The sequence below is a fragment of the Agrilus planipennis genome, unplaced genomic scaffold (assembly GCF_000699045.2).
Source record: "Agrilus planipennis isolate EAB-ADULT unplaced genomic scaffold, Apla_2.0 scaffold265, whole genome shotgun sequence".
Lineage (NCBI taxonomy): Eukaryota > Metazoa > Arthropoda > Insecta > Coleoptera > Buprestidae > Agrilus > Agrilus planipennis.
The window spans coordinates 382,457-396,159 of NW_020438953.1; the positions used below are offsets into that span (position 1 = coordinate 382,457).

The 13,703-nt window shown below is 31.6% G+C and overlaps 1 protein-coding gene across 1 annotated transcript in view; it reads right to left on the minus strand.

The window, feature by feature from the left end:
- Window positions 1-12: 12 nt before the first annotated feature.
- The window catches only part of LOC108741822, a 23,229-nt gene continuing 9,538 nt past the window's right edge, over window positions 13-13,703 (minus strand). Inside the window, exons 3-13 of the mRNA XM_025974888.1 lie at window positions 7,599-7,733; window positions 7,294-7,519; window positions 7,020-7,177; window positions 6,709-6,961; window positions 4,263-4,408; window positions 3,958-4,183; window positions 3,684-3,841; window positions 3,373-3,625; window positions 2,924-3,131; window positions 1,939-2,862; window positions 13-1,849 (exon numbers count right to left, since the gene is read on the minus strand). Coding sequence (XP_025830673.1) covers window positions 1,387-1,849; window positions 1,939-2,862; window positions 2,924-3,131; window positions 3,373-3,625; window positions 3,684-3,841; window positions 3,958-4,183; window positions 4,263-4,408; window positions 6,709-6,961; window positions 7,020-7,177; window positions 7,294-7,519; window positions 7,599-7,733 — 3,150 coding nt within the window. The 3' untranslated portion in view covers window positions 13-1,386. The remainder of the gene's footprint in view (window positions 1,850-1,938; window positions 2,863-2,923; window positions 3,132-3,372; window positions 3,626-3,683; window positions 3,842-3,957; window positions 4,184-4,262; window positions 4,409-6,708; window positions 6,962-7,019; window positions 7,178-7,293; window positions 7,520-7,598; window positions 7,734-13,703) is intronic.

Here is a 13,703-nt window from a genome sequence, read left to right on the forward strand (position 1 = left end):
GTTACAATTATATATAAAACTATCACAATTTGAAACTTACTGATAACTAGTAGGATGTTTTAAACATTCAATCGAAATAGCCATTGTAAATAGAAGCAAATACAAACATCTACAAGAAAATCGTTTTGAGACAACACAGTACTTTCATAAAAACAAAAAGTACGTCCGTTAAGTTACAACCGAGCGCTGGGTTTTTTGACTTAAAAAAATCATAAAATGAAATATATTTATAACATTTTCTTTTTTAATAATTAAAAGTACACCTCATTGTGAAGATGACATCTAAGTACACAAATTTTATCACAAACAAATTTAGGTACTTGCAAATAATATATTATTATAATTCATCATTATATTATAATAAAAACTCTATAAAATACATTTGTACTCATATATAAATAAAGCCAATTTGTGACAACTGCATATATTAGGTTCGACGGAAGATACCTTACTTCATCATATTCTCAACTTTCATTTCATTACATCGCAAGACTTTGAATGAAAAAAATTCCAATCAGTACTAAAATATAATACCCAGAACTCACACTTTCTTTCCATAACAGACAGACATATATCCGAAAATCATCTCAAATTTGGTTACTTTTGCACAGAAATGTCTACATCACAAGCAGATGTGACAGGACGATTAAGTGTCAACTCAATCACTCATCTTGTGCGTAACACGCACATTTTTTATCTACTTTGCAAAGTAATGTCAGCATCTTTCTCCTTTTCTTCTTCTTATTTCAGTATGTGATTAGAATATCATAAATCCATTATTTTGTTTATGTTTTCCTTATTCAAATTATTTACGATTACCAGTTACTAATACATTTTTATAAACACACTTTAAAAACATCGCTTTCATTGTTATTTGAAGTTAAGGAGAAAATAAGCCGAAAGGACATCAAAGGCAACTTTTTTTAAAAGGATCACGAAACAGTGACTTCGATTTTCTGACATTTTCTTCATGTATATTTTTCATATGCTAACAACACTAAAACAGCTTTTTAACGTTACACACAAAGATATAAAAAATGCATCGTATTCTGTATTAAGTAGGAGCAGCAACAGCAGCAGTAGTAGTAGTAATAATAGAAGTAGTAGAAGTAGTAGTAATAGTAGTAGTACAAGTTGTGGGTAACTCCATTTTCGTTTCCTTTTTGTCACTAACACAAAGACTTTTCACTATTGGCGGAAAACCTTCGTTCATTACACTATCACAGTCAGTTGCATGGTGTTTATGAGATGAAATTGTTTTAAAAGTATAACCACATAATTACGCCACTTGATGAATTCTCAGTCAATTAAATAAAAGTCTGTGATCACATAAAAAAATTTAAAAAACATGTCCTTAAGATTTACCATCACAATTTAATCTTATATTTAACTATACGCTCTGTTCGAATCATTGGAGTTACTGACTACTTTAATCGGATACCTCAAAGTAGTATTTAACGAATCGTTATGAATTTCTAACGAATTTTGAGCATAATGTAACACTAAAGATTTCAAGGAACTGTATATGTTGTACGGTTCTGAAAATCCCAATCCTCTTACAGTTTTCTGTATTATACAATGGTTAACCGTACCATTGCACGTTATTGAAAGGGCGTACTGGTTTTTCTGAGTATAAGAAATACGAATTAAAAAAGTTCCGTCCGGTTTACCCGTCAACAATTCCGTCGCTTTTAAACGAGAACAATCCAATAACAGCCACGTACTTTCATCGTTGTGTGGTAGATTTTCTATATCACACTCTTCCATTAGGTCTGTTCCATCGCTTTCCTCTTCGCTGTTTAAAAGCTGCAGTATACGACTCTGTTTAACCCCTCGTTGCACAAGCCACCTGGAAAAATGAAAAATATGATTTAGACAAACATCTACCACTTAATATTTAGGTGGAAAAGGCGGCATCTAAGTTTAACTTGAACTTACCGTTGATATTTTTCGCGTTCCTTTATCAAATCACGAATAACAGGTTTGAGTGATGTCAGTTCTCGTTCTAAAGATCGATTGTACGCTTCGCGCTGTTGCAAATTTTCATCCAATTGTTCACAACTTTCCTCCATAGCTTTCAATCTCTGTTTAAGAACTTCCGCGTTATCGATAAGGTTCTTAACTTCATGCGGCTGAGCTTCCTTTTGAAACGCCTCTTGCATCTTAGTTTGCTCGACAAATACTTTGACTAGCTCTCTAAGAGCATCAAGAGCTTGTCTCTTGCTAAGCACTTCTTTGCACGTCTTATTGAAATCCTCCGTATATGTTTCTAACTGCTTATTTTTATCGTTCAGTCTTTTGTTAACTTCTAGTAGACTTGCTGTTAACTTCTCTATATTTTCAGTATAAGCGCTTTCATCTTCTTGGTTGTATTTCGAGGCGGGATATAGGAGTTTAATGTCCAAGGAAGCGTTATACTGAGATAAGGATTCGTGGCGATAATGGTTTATTAGATCGATGACTGAATTGAACAGGTACGGTTCGGTAAAACCGTATTTCCCATTACGATGGCATATTTTAATGAGTTTATTAGCTCCACCTTTTCTGAGCGTTAATGTGTATTCCCCACCCTTATTAGATGCATCTCTCACCAAAAACGTACCATCGACGGTATCGTTTAACTTTTCATTGACTTCTTCTCGTGTTATATCTCCCCAATACCATTCAGCATCGTGTAAACTTGAACTAATAGATTTATCTTTATCCATGCTCGTTGAATATAAACTCGAGCCCACCTTCGATATTTTTCGTGGAGGTATTGCAGGAGCTGAAGCAAATTCAGGAAGAGTCTCGTTCCAATCACATGATAAGAGAAGAAGTTCTACAATTCTATTGTGTGCTTGGGTGTTGTAAACTACTTGACTGAAATTAAAGTAAAAGGTAGGAAAACCAAATTCACCAGCAAAATCCAGCACAAACTTACATTATTCTTTCCCAAGGCGGTCGCAAAAGAATATGGCACATAACTTGTATAAGTTGAGTGGGGGGATTTTTATTTCCTCGGGCGTATTCCATTTGACATATTCTACAGAAGTGTGCCATAAGAAAATGAAGAGTAGTACGGTGATGCTCGGGAATATTTTGGGCTAAATGATTTAATAATGATGAACATTGTTCATCGTTTCTTGCTTCTGTAACAAGAAAGGTAGCATTAATTTCGTAATGTATCCATTAATTACAAGACATTGTTGCAATCAAATGTAAGCAAATTAAATATTATCCAATTTAAAGTTTAAAATTGACCTTAAAAAGGGTCATCACACCGACTCCGTCATCAGTAAATGAAGAACTGTATGATATCGTTCTTGTTTATAAAATTGCGGTCAAAAAAAAAAAAATTAAATGATAAAATATATTTAAAAGACAACTTACTGGATGCTTCCAAAAATCTGTCATACCACTGGACAGGTATCACAGGATCAGGCAATTCGCGTAAAAATTTCTTTAGAACTCCGGTAATGCAAACAGGACTATATTCTGCAAAGTCAACGTTAAGTGTGTTATTTAATTTTTGCACTAAGTCGTTCATTTGATCTGCCGGTGGAGTTGCACAGTAGATATTGTATAGCTCTAACGTATTATTTTGTTTGGCGAATGTCTCTAGTTGCTGCGTACACTTCACGACCTAAAAGAGAATCACTGGTGAGTAAAAGGAAATGATAAGAAGTATTAGGAAAGCATACTATATCTGGAGCTGAAGATTCGGTAGTATTAAACAGTGTACAAAGTCCTTGCCCAAAAATAGATTTAAATTGTATTCCTAAAGACCTATCTTCTACTGGAGGTAAACACGTTGGCAAACCATTAGCTGCACAAGTTCGATGCGCAACAAGGCCGCAATCTAAAACAATTAATTAGACTTCAATTTAATGTTTGCCGAGAAAAAGAAAATCATGGTGCAATTCCTGTCTGTTAAGTAATGAAAAACTGCAGTTTTCATATTTTAATGATAAATACCTTGACAAATGAATCCCTGATGAAGAAGGCCACGCAAATATTTGTTGCATTTTTCACAACGTTCCAAAGTACTGAAGCTATGTTGTGTTAGATTGTGGGAATAGAGTTGTTGCTCACTAGAATTATTAAACTGCTCGCTGGTCATGTTGTCTTCTTGTTGCTTTAAAAGTTCACTAACGCAGCTCAAAATGGCCTTCTGATGAAATTCATCTTTTATGCCCATGTTCTAAAAAAAACAAAAGACAATTACCACTCATAACAGTAATGTGATCACATCACACTTCCGTGATGATAGGTGCACTCACCATGAGCTTCTCTTTATCCAAATGATAAAGATCAGAACCTTTTATGTCTTTACAGCGAAAAACATCGGCGTAAGGGTAAAGATTTAGAGCAGCCATCCATTCAATTACATGGGATGAAGACCATTCCGTTACCGGCTGTAACGAAATACATTAAATTATTACTTGGTAACAGGAGTTGTTATATATTGGAAAATGATTTTTTTTTTGTCTACAATACGAGCAGTAAAAGCTTTTTATTAAATTGCTTGCCTTTTGTATACTCTGTCGACAAAATGTAAATATGCAAAAAATATAAAAATTACCCTATTAATTCAAAATATGGAATTTGACAAACGGTGTTGCAGTAAATCATTGATTTTAGGCGTCAAGCACCTCCAGCAAATTATACATATTCATCGTTTATTAATTATTAGAAGTTATGTTAAAAATGTTTCAAAGTTAAACAAAAATTCTAACAAACTGTGGTTTTATAGGTATCACACTGCAAACTAGGTATCTCTACAGTTAATTTGTNTGGCTGTAATAATATTTGCACACGTTTAATTTTAAATATCTAAATTCAGTATTTTTAGTTTAATTGGTTTGGTTACTAATTATAAAAAAAAAAAAAAACAATTGCTCGATGTGACAAAACGCTCAAAACTAAGAAATGGTACTTACTGATACTTCTAAAGCAAGCAGGCATACATAATTAAAAAACTAAATAATTAAGAAGCGAATTTTTATATTTTTGTTGTACTAGATTACATAGACGTATTTTAACAGATCTGACTGCACAACTGCATTAACAAATATATAAAAAAAAAAAAATACCTATCACACTATATCATGAATTGGCATGGTAATGCATAAGCAACGTACAAGTATACTGTTTCTGATGACTAAAGAATAAAACTGTTTATGTAGAATAATTACACTGGACAAATAAAAACGTAATACACTCAAAATAGGTACCGTTCTTATCCTCATCAAACAGACAAACCTGTACGATTAGGATTACTAAATCAATAAGTAAATTATTTATTTATTAAATATAAGAACTAGCTATCACATACGCATACGATATCATACATGTGAAAATAGAACTCTCATCGAAATCGGTTCGACCATTTCGAATATTAACCCATACACACACACATAAAACTTGCATACAAATAACCATTTAAGCAGACAGATGCTTTAATGTTATGTATATGTATACATTATTTATTATATAAATGTGGGAAAACGTAAGTAACTTTTTAAACAAGTACATATACATTATTTTAGTAATTTTGTAGGTGTCTGCAATGTTTTTTAACAATGTCAAAGGTTTTTAAGTTCCTGCTACCTAAACCGAATTATTATATTAGTATACTTGTGTTCGATTAACGGACTAATGACCTAGAAAAACGTGACCTACGGGTGAATTTTAACCTTAAGAAGCTGTTGCAGGTAAAATTTCAGAACAAAATTATAGAAGATCCCCTCTTAAGTACTTTCTAAAATAACTTAGATAATGATGGTACCTCAAGTTTATTAGTTTTTTTTTTCCTTTAGGACCTGAGTGATTATCACTCATGTATTTTAAGGGCTTACACATTCTCATTTATTAATTAGAAACAAAATTTTTGGAGATTTTCATATTTAAGTTTTTATTAAGAGAATGACAATTCAGAAGCTAATACTAATAACGAAAATAACAAATCTGTAAATCTACATTACTCCATGCACAAACATTTTAAATAAGTTAGATAAAACGATATTGTTTTAATAGCACATAGAAAAGTAGCTGCTTATTTTTTCAAGATTGTTCAATTTTTTTTATTCATCCTAATTCAGTTGTGATTTTGAACGATACATCTCTCCCATGTAAAAAGAGCAACACTACAACATTTTCGCTAACAAGTACAAATTTTTATAATTTATAAATAAATTAGCATAATTTACACCTACACTGAGAAGTAACACAATTAAATCACAGTAACTACTGTGTAAGCAACTGATAACAGTATTATTCAAATAACTTATAAATTAATTGTATGTGCTACTACTTGCCATAATTTAAGTTATTAAGCAATGCATGTACTGTAGAGGACTACACTAGACCACACTCTAAAAAACTTACGATTAATAAAGCTATAGAGTAGTTGATAATTTTTTAAATCACACAGGGGCAAAATTTTCACCTGGATTAAAAATTACATATTTCTTTGTCGGCATTTTTCTTTTTGTAAAAAGGAAAATGTATATTTTGGTGAATATGAGGAATATACGAGGGTGGATTGATAAGTTTCCGGCCTAACCAAGAGATGACGCCACTAGGCCTACCTTGAGGTGACATTCTATAGTACCATCCTTGGATAGCTTGTAGCTATAGTTTCAGCCCGATCTCNGTTCTTGTTTATAAAATTGCGGTCAAAAAAAAAAAAATTAAATGATAAAATATATTTAAAAGACAACTTACTGGATGCTTCCAAAAATCTGTCATACCACTGGACAGGTATCACAGGATCAGGCAATTCGCGTAAAAATTTCTTTAGAACTCCGGTAATGCAAACAGGACTATATTCTGCAAAGTCAACGTTAAGTGTGTTATTTAATTTTTGCACTAAGTCGTTCATTTGATCTGCCGGTGGAGTTGCACAGTAGATATTGTATAGCTCTAACGTATTATTTTGTTTGGCGAATGTCTCTAGTTGCTGCGTACACTTCACGACCTAAAAGAGAATCACTGGTGAGTAAAAGGAAATGATAAGAAGTATTAGGAAAGCATACTATATCTGGAGCTGAAGATTCGGTAGTATTAAACAGTGTACAAAGTCCTTGCCCAAAAATAGATTTAAATTGTATTCCTAAAGACCTATCTTCTACTGGAGGTAAACACGTTGGCAAACCATTAGCTGCACAAGTTCGATGCGCAACAAGGCCGCAATCTAAAACAATTAATTAGACTTCAATTTAATGTTTGCCGAGAAAAAGAAAATCATGGTGCAATTCCTGTCTGTTAAGTAATGAAAAACTGCAGTTTTCATATTTTAATGATAAATACCTTGACAAATGAATCCCTGATGAAGAAGGCCACGCAAATATTTGTTGCATTTTTCACAACGTTCCAAAGTACTGAAGCTATGTTGTGTTAGATTGTGGGAATAGAGTTGTTGCTCACTAGAATTATTAAACTGCTCGCTGGTCATGTTGTCTTCTTGTTGCTTTAAAAGTTCACTAACGCAGCTCAAAATGGCCTTCTGATGAAATTCATCTTTTATGCCCATGTTCTAAAAAAAACAAAAGACAATTACCACTCATAACAGTAATGTGATCACATCACACTTCCGTGATGATAGGTGCACTCACCATGAGCTTCTCTTTATCCAAATGATAAAGATCAGAACCTTTTATGTCTTTACAGCGAAAAACATCGGCGTAAGGGTAAAGATTTAGAGCAGCCATCCATTCAATTACATGGGATGAAGACCATTCCGTTACCGGCTGTAACGAAATACATTAAATTATTACTTGGTAACAGGAGTTGTTATATATTGGAAAATGATTTTTTTTTTGTCTACAATACGAGCAGTAAAAGCTTTTTATTAAATTGCTTGCCTTTTGTATACTCTGTCGACAAAATGTAAATATGCAAAAAATATAAAAATTACCCTATTAATTCAAAATATGGAATTTGACAAACGGTGTTGCAGTAAATCATTGATTTTAGGCGTCAAGCACCTCCAGCAAATTATACATATTCATCGTTTATTAATTATTAGAAGTTATGTTAAAAATGTTTCAAAGTTAAACAAAAATTCTAACAAACTGTGGTTTTATAGGTATCACACTGCAAACTAGGTATCTCTACAGTTAATTTGTGCTCATGTTTTTTTGGGGTGGTTAATGAATTATATTATAAAATATTTTGGAGGACGGACTACGAGAATACGAGGTCTCTCGAAATGGCCATGTGCGTTGCTGAGTTGTGCAGAGTACATTAAAGCACAACAGCGAGGCAATGAGGCTAACCAGCAAGGAGCAAGAGCACAGCACCGCCACGGAGGTATACAGCTCCGACCGCTTGCTGCAACTCGCTTTCTAGGCCCATAGCAACCGAGAGGGATTCGCTATTGGTCGTCAGAAAGCCTATCGCGATCGCGCGTTAACCATAATTTAATCGAAGAAGAGATAGTGTATGAACTGGCCTGCACAGCGCATTTTGCCAGTTGGTATATCTACAGTATGTCTAGAAAGTTCATATATGCCACCGAATATAACTCGAAATTTGATATTTTTACTGATAAATCCAACAATATATTGCATTTATTAACGCCAACAACTTGCTTGTAATATGTAATTATGTAAATCCAAACAAAGTTATTAGAGATACAATTTTGTTGCTCTTTTGAATTAAAATCGACAATTTTTTGATATACTACCTAGTATCTTAGGTATCTTCCCAAATTATTACTTATTAGAACTGCAGTCTTATTAGGTACCTATACAAGTTTTTCGGTAAGGGAAAAATAAATCGCACATTTCGTTTACGTCCTTTAAAAATACATTTCAAACATACCCAAACAAATAGGCACCTGATACCTACGCACTACGTAGAGCGAATACCTTTTTTGTGTGCTTCAGTAGAGAAATGTACCCTAACATGCAGCAGTTTTTAGTATTCATTTCACTACTGAAGCATTAAATTTCAGCAAATATCCACGCAGTAGCAGCAAGCTAAAAAATCCAAAAAAAACGCATCTATAGATAAAACATTAATGCACAACAACCGCTGACCATTACATTTAATTGTATTATAGAGAAGGACAAGTATCTAATAAATTAATTAATAAAACTGTCGAGTTTAAACGAGCCACTATATATACCTATATACATATGCTGTTTAGCAATTCAAACACAAATTAACATAGACACACGTACCGATACGTCTACATCTATATTATATACTTCTATAACACGGATGACCTTAACTTCTGTTACACAGCGGTGGCTCGTTTTTTTTTTTAATTTATTTTCAAAATGAAGATAAATCAATTTTATATATAGAAAAACGATTTTGCCATTTTTGATAGTTAATAAATGCGAGCGTCATCGTCATTGCGATTTTATATAGGTACAGGGCACGATCGAATAATTTTTACACAATCGAATCGGGTTATGGCTAGGTAGATTATCAGTGAATTTTTTTTTTTCCATTAATGGTTACTACTGCTAATCCAAACTACAGGTAATTAAGTTACAAAAATGTATGCATCTATTGGCAAATTTGTCGAATAGAATTTTACTTGATTTTCTTTTACTGCCTGAGACCAGTTAAAAGTTGACGGTTTTTTGGGGGGATACTGTAGGTAATCATTTTACAAAATGTACCTACAACTCAGAAACACTGCGGTGTTGGCGAGAGCAGTTATTACAGTAAACATTATTGAACTGGACACGTCGATGCTTAAAATTCTAATGACCTTGAGTTAAATTTACACTCCGATTGTTACACGAGGCCTGCTGCTATACGCACAGGAGATGTAGCCTTGCCTGGGAGCTTTGGTATAGAAATGTGCTGCATTAATACCAACACCCCACCACACACAATGTGTAACTGTACCAAAGATACAGAGCTCACCTACCTCTTGGAAATCTACGGTTTTTTGGCACTACAAAATATACAGTATATGTATAGGTAGCTGCCGTTTTTTTTTTGTTTTAATAGAAACTATTCTTCCTTATATCATTTAATAGGTACTTTTATTTCTTAACGAAAAAAATTATGTTACATGAGTTTAAATAATGACTCTGCCAGAAATCGTCTTTTGAATAGAAAAGTTATATTGAAGAGTTTAAATCTGGAACGCCCCGTATATATTGTATTAGTTAATTTTTGCAAATTAAATGCAAATATTAAGACGCAGAACTTGGGCATAAGACGTTAATTCAGCTTGTAATTTACACTACAAGCACATGATTCAAAATGACAGCATTGAATGCTTAATTATTATTGGTCATACATTTTCAAAAGACGTTCGAGGAATTTCGAGTAAACATGGTCGACACTTTTTTTTTTTTGGAATACTTTATCCTCTAACTTATCTTCTATAAATCACAAAGATAAAGCATATCTTAAGAAGAAGTATTTTTTTTTTATGCCGAATTTCATGTTTCAAGTGTAACGATTCTTTCTCAAATTGAATTCATATTAATTATTTCTTATCGAAGAGGGGTCTAACCTTTGGCTTATGTCGGATTAACTTTTTAACAAACCTTATCAATCTACGAAATACGTATGTTGCAACAACTTAACCATGGGTGCAAAAATGAATTCCAAAGATATAACGGTCTGCAGTTTTTTCATGTAATTTGTTTCGCAACGTGAGGCATAAAACCAAAATATAAAATAATATCTCCGAATTTGCCCTATGTCAATGGCAAAGGTTAAAAGACGAAAAGACTAGACAGTTTTTTTTAATTAAACAAAAACTACCAAAATAAAAACACAGGTACATTTGATCTTGAAATATTAGTGTCCTAAGATTAATTTTTAATTTTGTAGTACTAGGTACATTATTTTTAAAAGTTCATTAATTTTCAAAAGTAGTAAATACCTAGTTAAATGAATTTTATGTTTAATTTTGAAAATTAGTTTTAATAAAAAAAATTGTTTTGGTGAAATATTTAAAAATTGGCGTACATGTTTGACCTACATCTGTTAACAACCACATAGTGTTTTGCAAATTCTAATTCCGATAAGAATAATGTAATTACAATTATCAGACTTAACGCAAAAACATTGGAATTAATTTTTACATTTCAAATGACCAATAGACTTGTTGAAAATAAAATGCATATACGTAGTACATATTTAAATTGTCTTTACTTAAATGTTTGTATTTTACTTTCAGGATTCCTCAAGAGTTGCTTCAGTCTGTTGCACTGTGTACTTTTGATGGTAAGTTACAAATCATACTTTTTTTAGTTTGTACAGGTGCAATGCAGTGACCGAGAAAAACTAATTGTAAGATCAAAATCCCCGAAGTTTCAAGTCAAGTCAAGTTGCTACATGAATAATTAAAAAAGGTCTTCAGGTAGAAAATAAACCCTATATAGAAGTGATTTTATATAATGAAAACCTTTTTTAGTTATTCGCAACTACATAGTCATAGACGTCAAAAGGCGATATCTTTAATACATGGTATAGAAGAATTCGGATCAATAACAATATTATATAAGTCCTTTATAAGTTCAATAAATGCAATTTTAAGCTTTTATAGGAGTGTTACGGTTTATTAAAAATATTTCAGGGAAACAGGTGCTCTTTTAAAATAGTCGTGGTTGAAAAAATATATTCCACACATTCACCAAATTATGCATTTTTGTTCAACCGACAAAAAAAAATATCGACAAAGAAATGTGTAATTTCAGGGAAACAGGTGCTCTTTTAAAATAGTCGTGGTTGAAAAAATATATTCCACACATTCACCAAATTATACATTTTTGTTCAACCGACAAAAAAAAATATCGACAAAGAAATGTGTAATTTCAATGTTCGGAAAATGTTTTACTACCTGCATTTAAAATCCACTCTAAATAAGACATTTTATAACAGTTTTGTATTTTGTACCTCAGATCTTTCTTTTACATTCGACTAATTCTTCATTTATTGTAAGTACAAAAAAAAGTTGTTGGAGAAATTATATGTATTTCCCGAGAGAAATAAATCTTGTTCTTACCGGCAACACAACTTAATGATTATTGAATATTGAGATTTGGCTTTAATTTCAATCGTTCGTTAATGCCGGTGAATAATGAAATGGCGAAATATTTAAAGTAAAAGCATTTGCGATTTTTGTCTAATTTTTATTTTTAGTGAACGAATTAAATGGGTGTATGTGAAAAAAAAAGTGATTATTTATATCACCTATCAGGATTCATGCATGTCTGCACGTCTCAATTTACTGTAAAACAGTAATTTTCCTTGAACTCCGATTATCCACTCAGATGTGTTAAAAAAAGTGTTAGATAAACCACTATATACGTACAAACATATACCCGTTTATTAGCACAACTTTTTATACCGAAACGTTAAAAATTTAATTTCAATAAGAGTAGAAAACTTAATTTTACAGCTATTTTAAAGTAATTTCCACAAATTCTCATTATTATATAGTGATACAATATAAATGTTGAGGCTATATCTATATTATTTATTCAGATTATATGTAACGTACCACCATACATAACGATTTGTAGAATTTCATATTTCTTTTTTTATTCGAAAAACATTAATAAATAGTGTAAAGGTTATGCCGCAACGACAACAAAAATGCATTCATTCAAGTTTTTTTGCTGTAAAGCCGGAAATTGCTATACATACTAGAATTACTAAACTAGTAAATTGTGTTGTATTAATACAGCACATTATACAACATTTATTAGAAGCGATTGACTGTTCTTACTTTTATAAAAACCTACCTGGTTGTAGTTTGTGTAGAGAAATATTAAAAAAAAAAAGAAAAACAAATGTACATTTTACAATAAGAGATAAAGCGTAGATGAATGAAATACCTAATATATTATCTCGTTTGGTTGTTTGATAAATACTTGAATTTATAAAGAAAATATGTATTTTTTATGTTAGAACCAAGTAAAACCTGGTAGCTTCATTTGAACTGCAGGTAAAGGTATGTAACTAAATGCTTTAATATTTGCTTGCTGAATCAGGTGTTTAAGACCATTACATCAATTTACGTATAACCAATGATTTTCAGTCTGGTATTACATCTACTTTTAAAAATTTTAGTAATTAATGAATATTTTTATCTTTTATATTAATGTACTATGTATTTGAACTTTGAGCTTTTATATTCACATACCATGTCAAACAGCCTCCTACACTTTTTTTTTTTGGAAGATATTTAATTATGGATTAATTAAATATTAACTACTCTTTGTTGGGTATGAAACAACCTACATTTTCATTTTATGATTAACTTAAATAGACTACCTAGAAACATCTAAATTAAAATTTGCATAGAAATGCTTCAAAATTATTTTTAATTGAATTTCTTTAGATCTTTTCTAAAATGTCCTCTTATTGTAGTCAATTAACTAACCGACAGATAACTACAAAACGAAAGATAAAAAGTCGATAATAGCTATCATCATGAACACAACAATGATAACGTAGCAGTCTTCAAATTCAAATACTACTTTTTCGGTCGATTACATAATTCTGATAATTGAAAATTTGTATTCAAGAAATATAATAAAAAAAACTTAAAGATTTTTACTTCTATACCGACAGGATGCAATATAAAGAAAAACTTGAAAAATGCATTTACAGAAAAGGCCAAGGCAGGTGGGTTTATTAATATTCCCCTTAATATATTCAGCAAATAGCGGACAACTAACCTTATAATTATTTTCATATAATAAACTAATCAGAATCTAACGAAAACTACA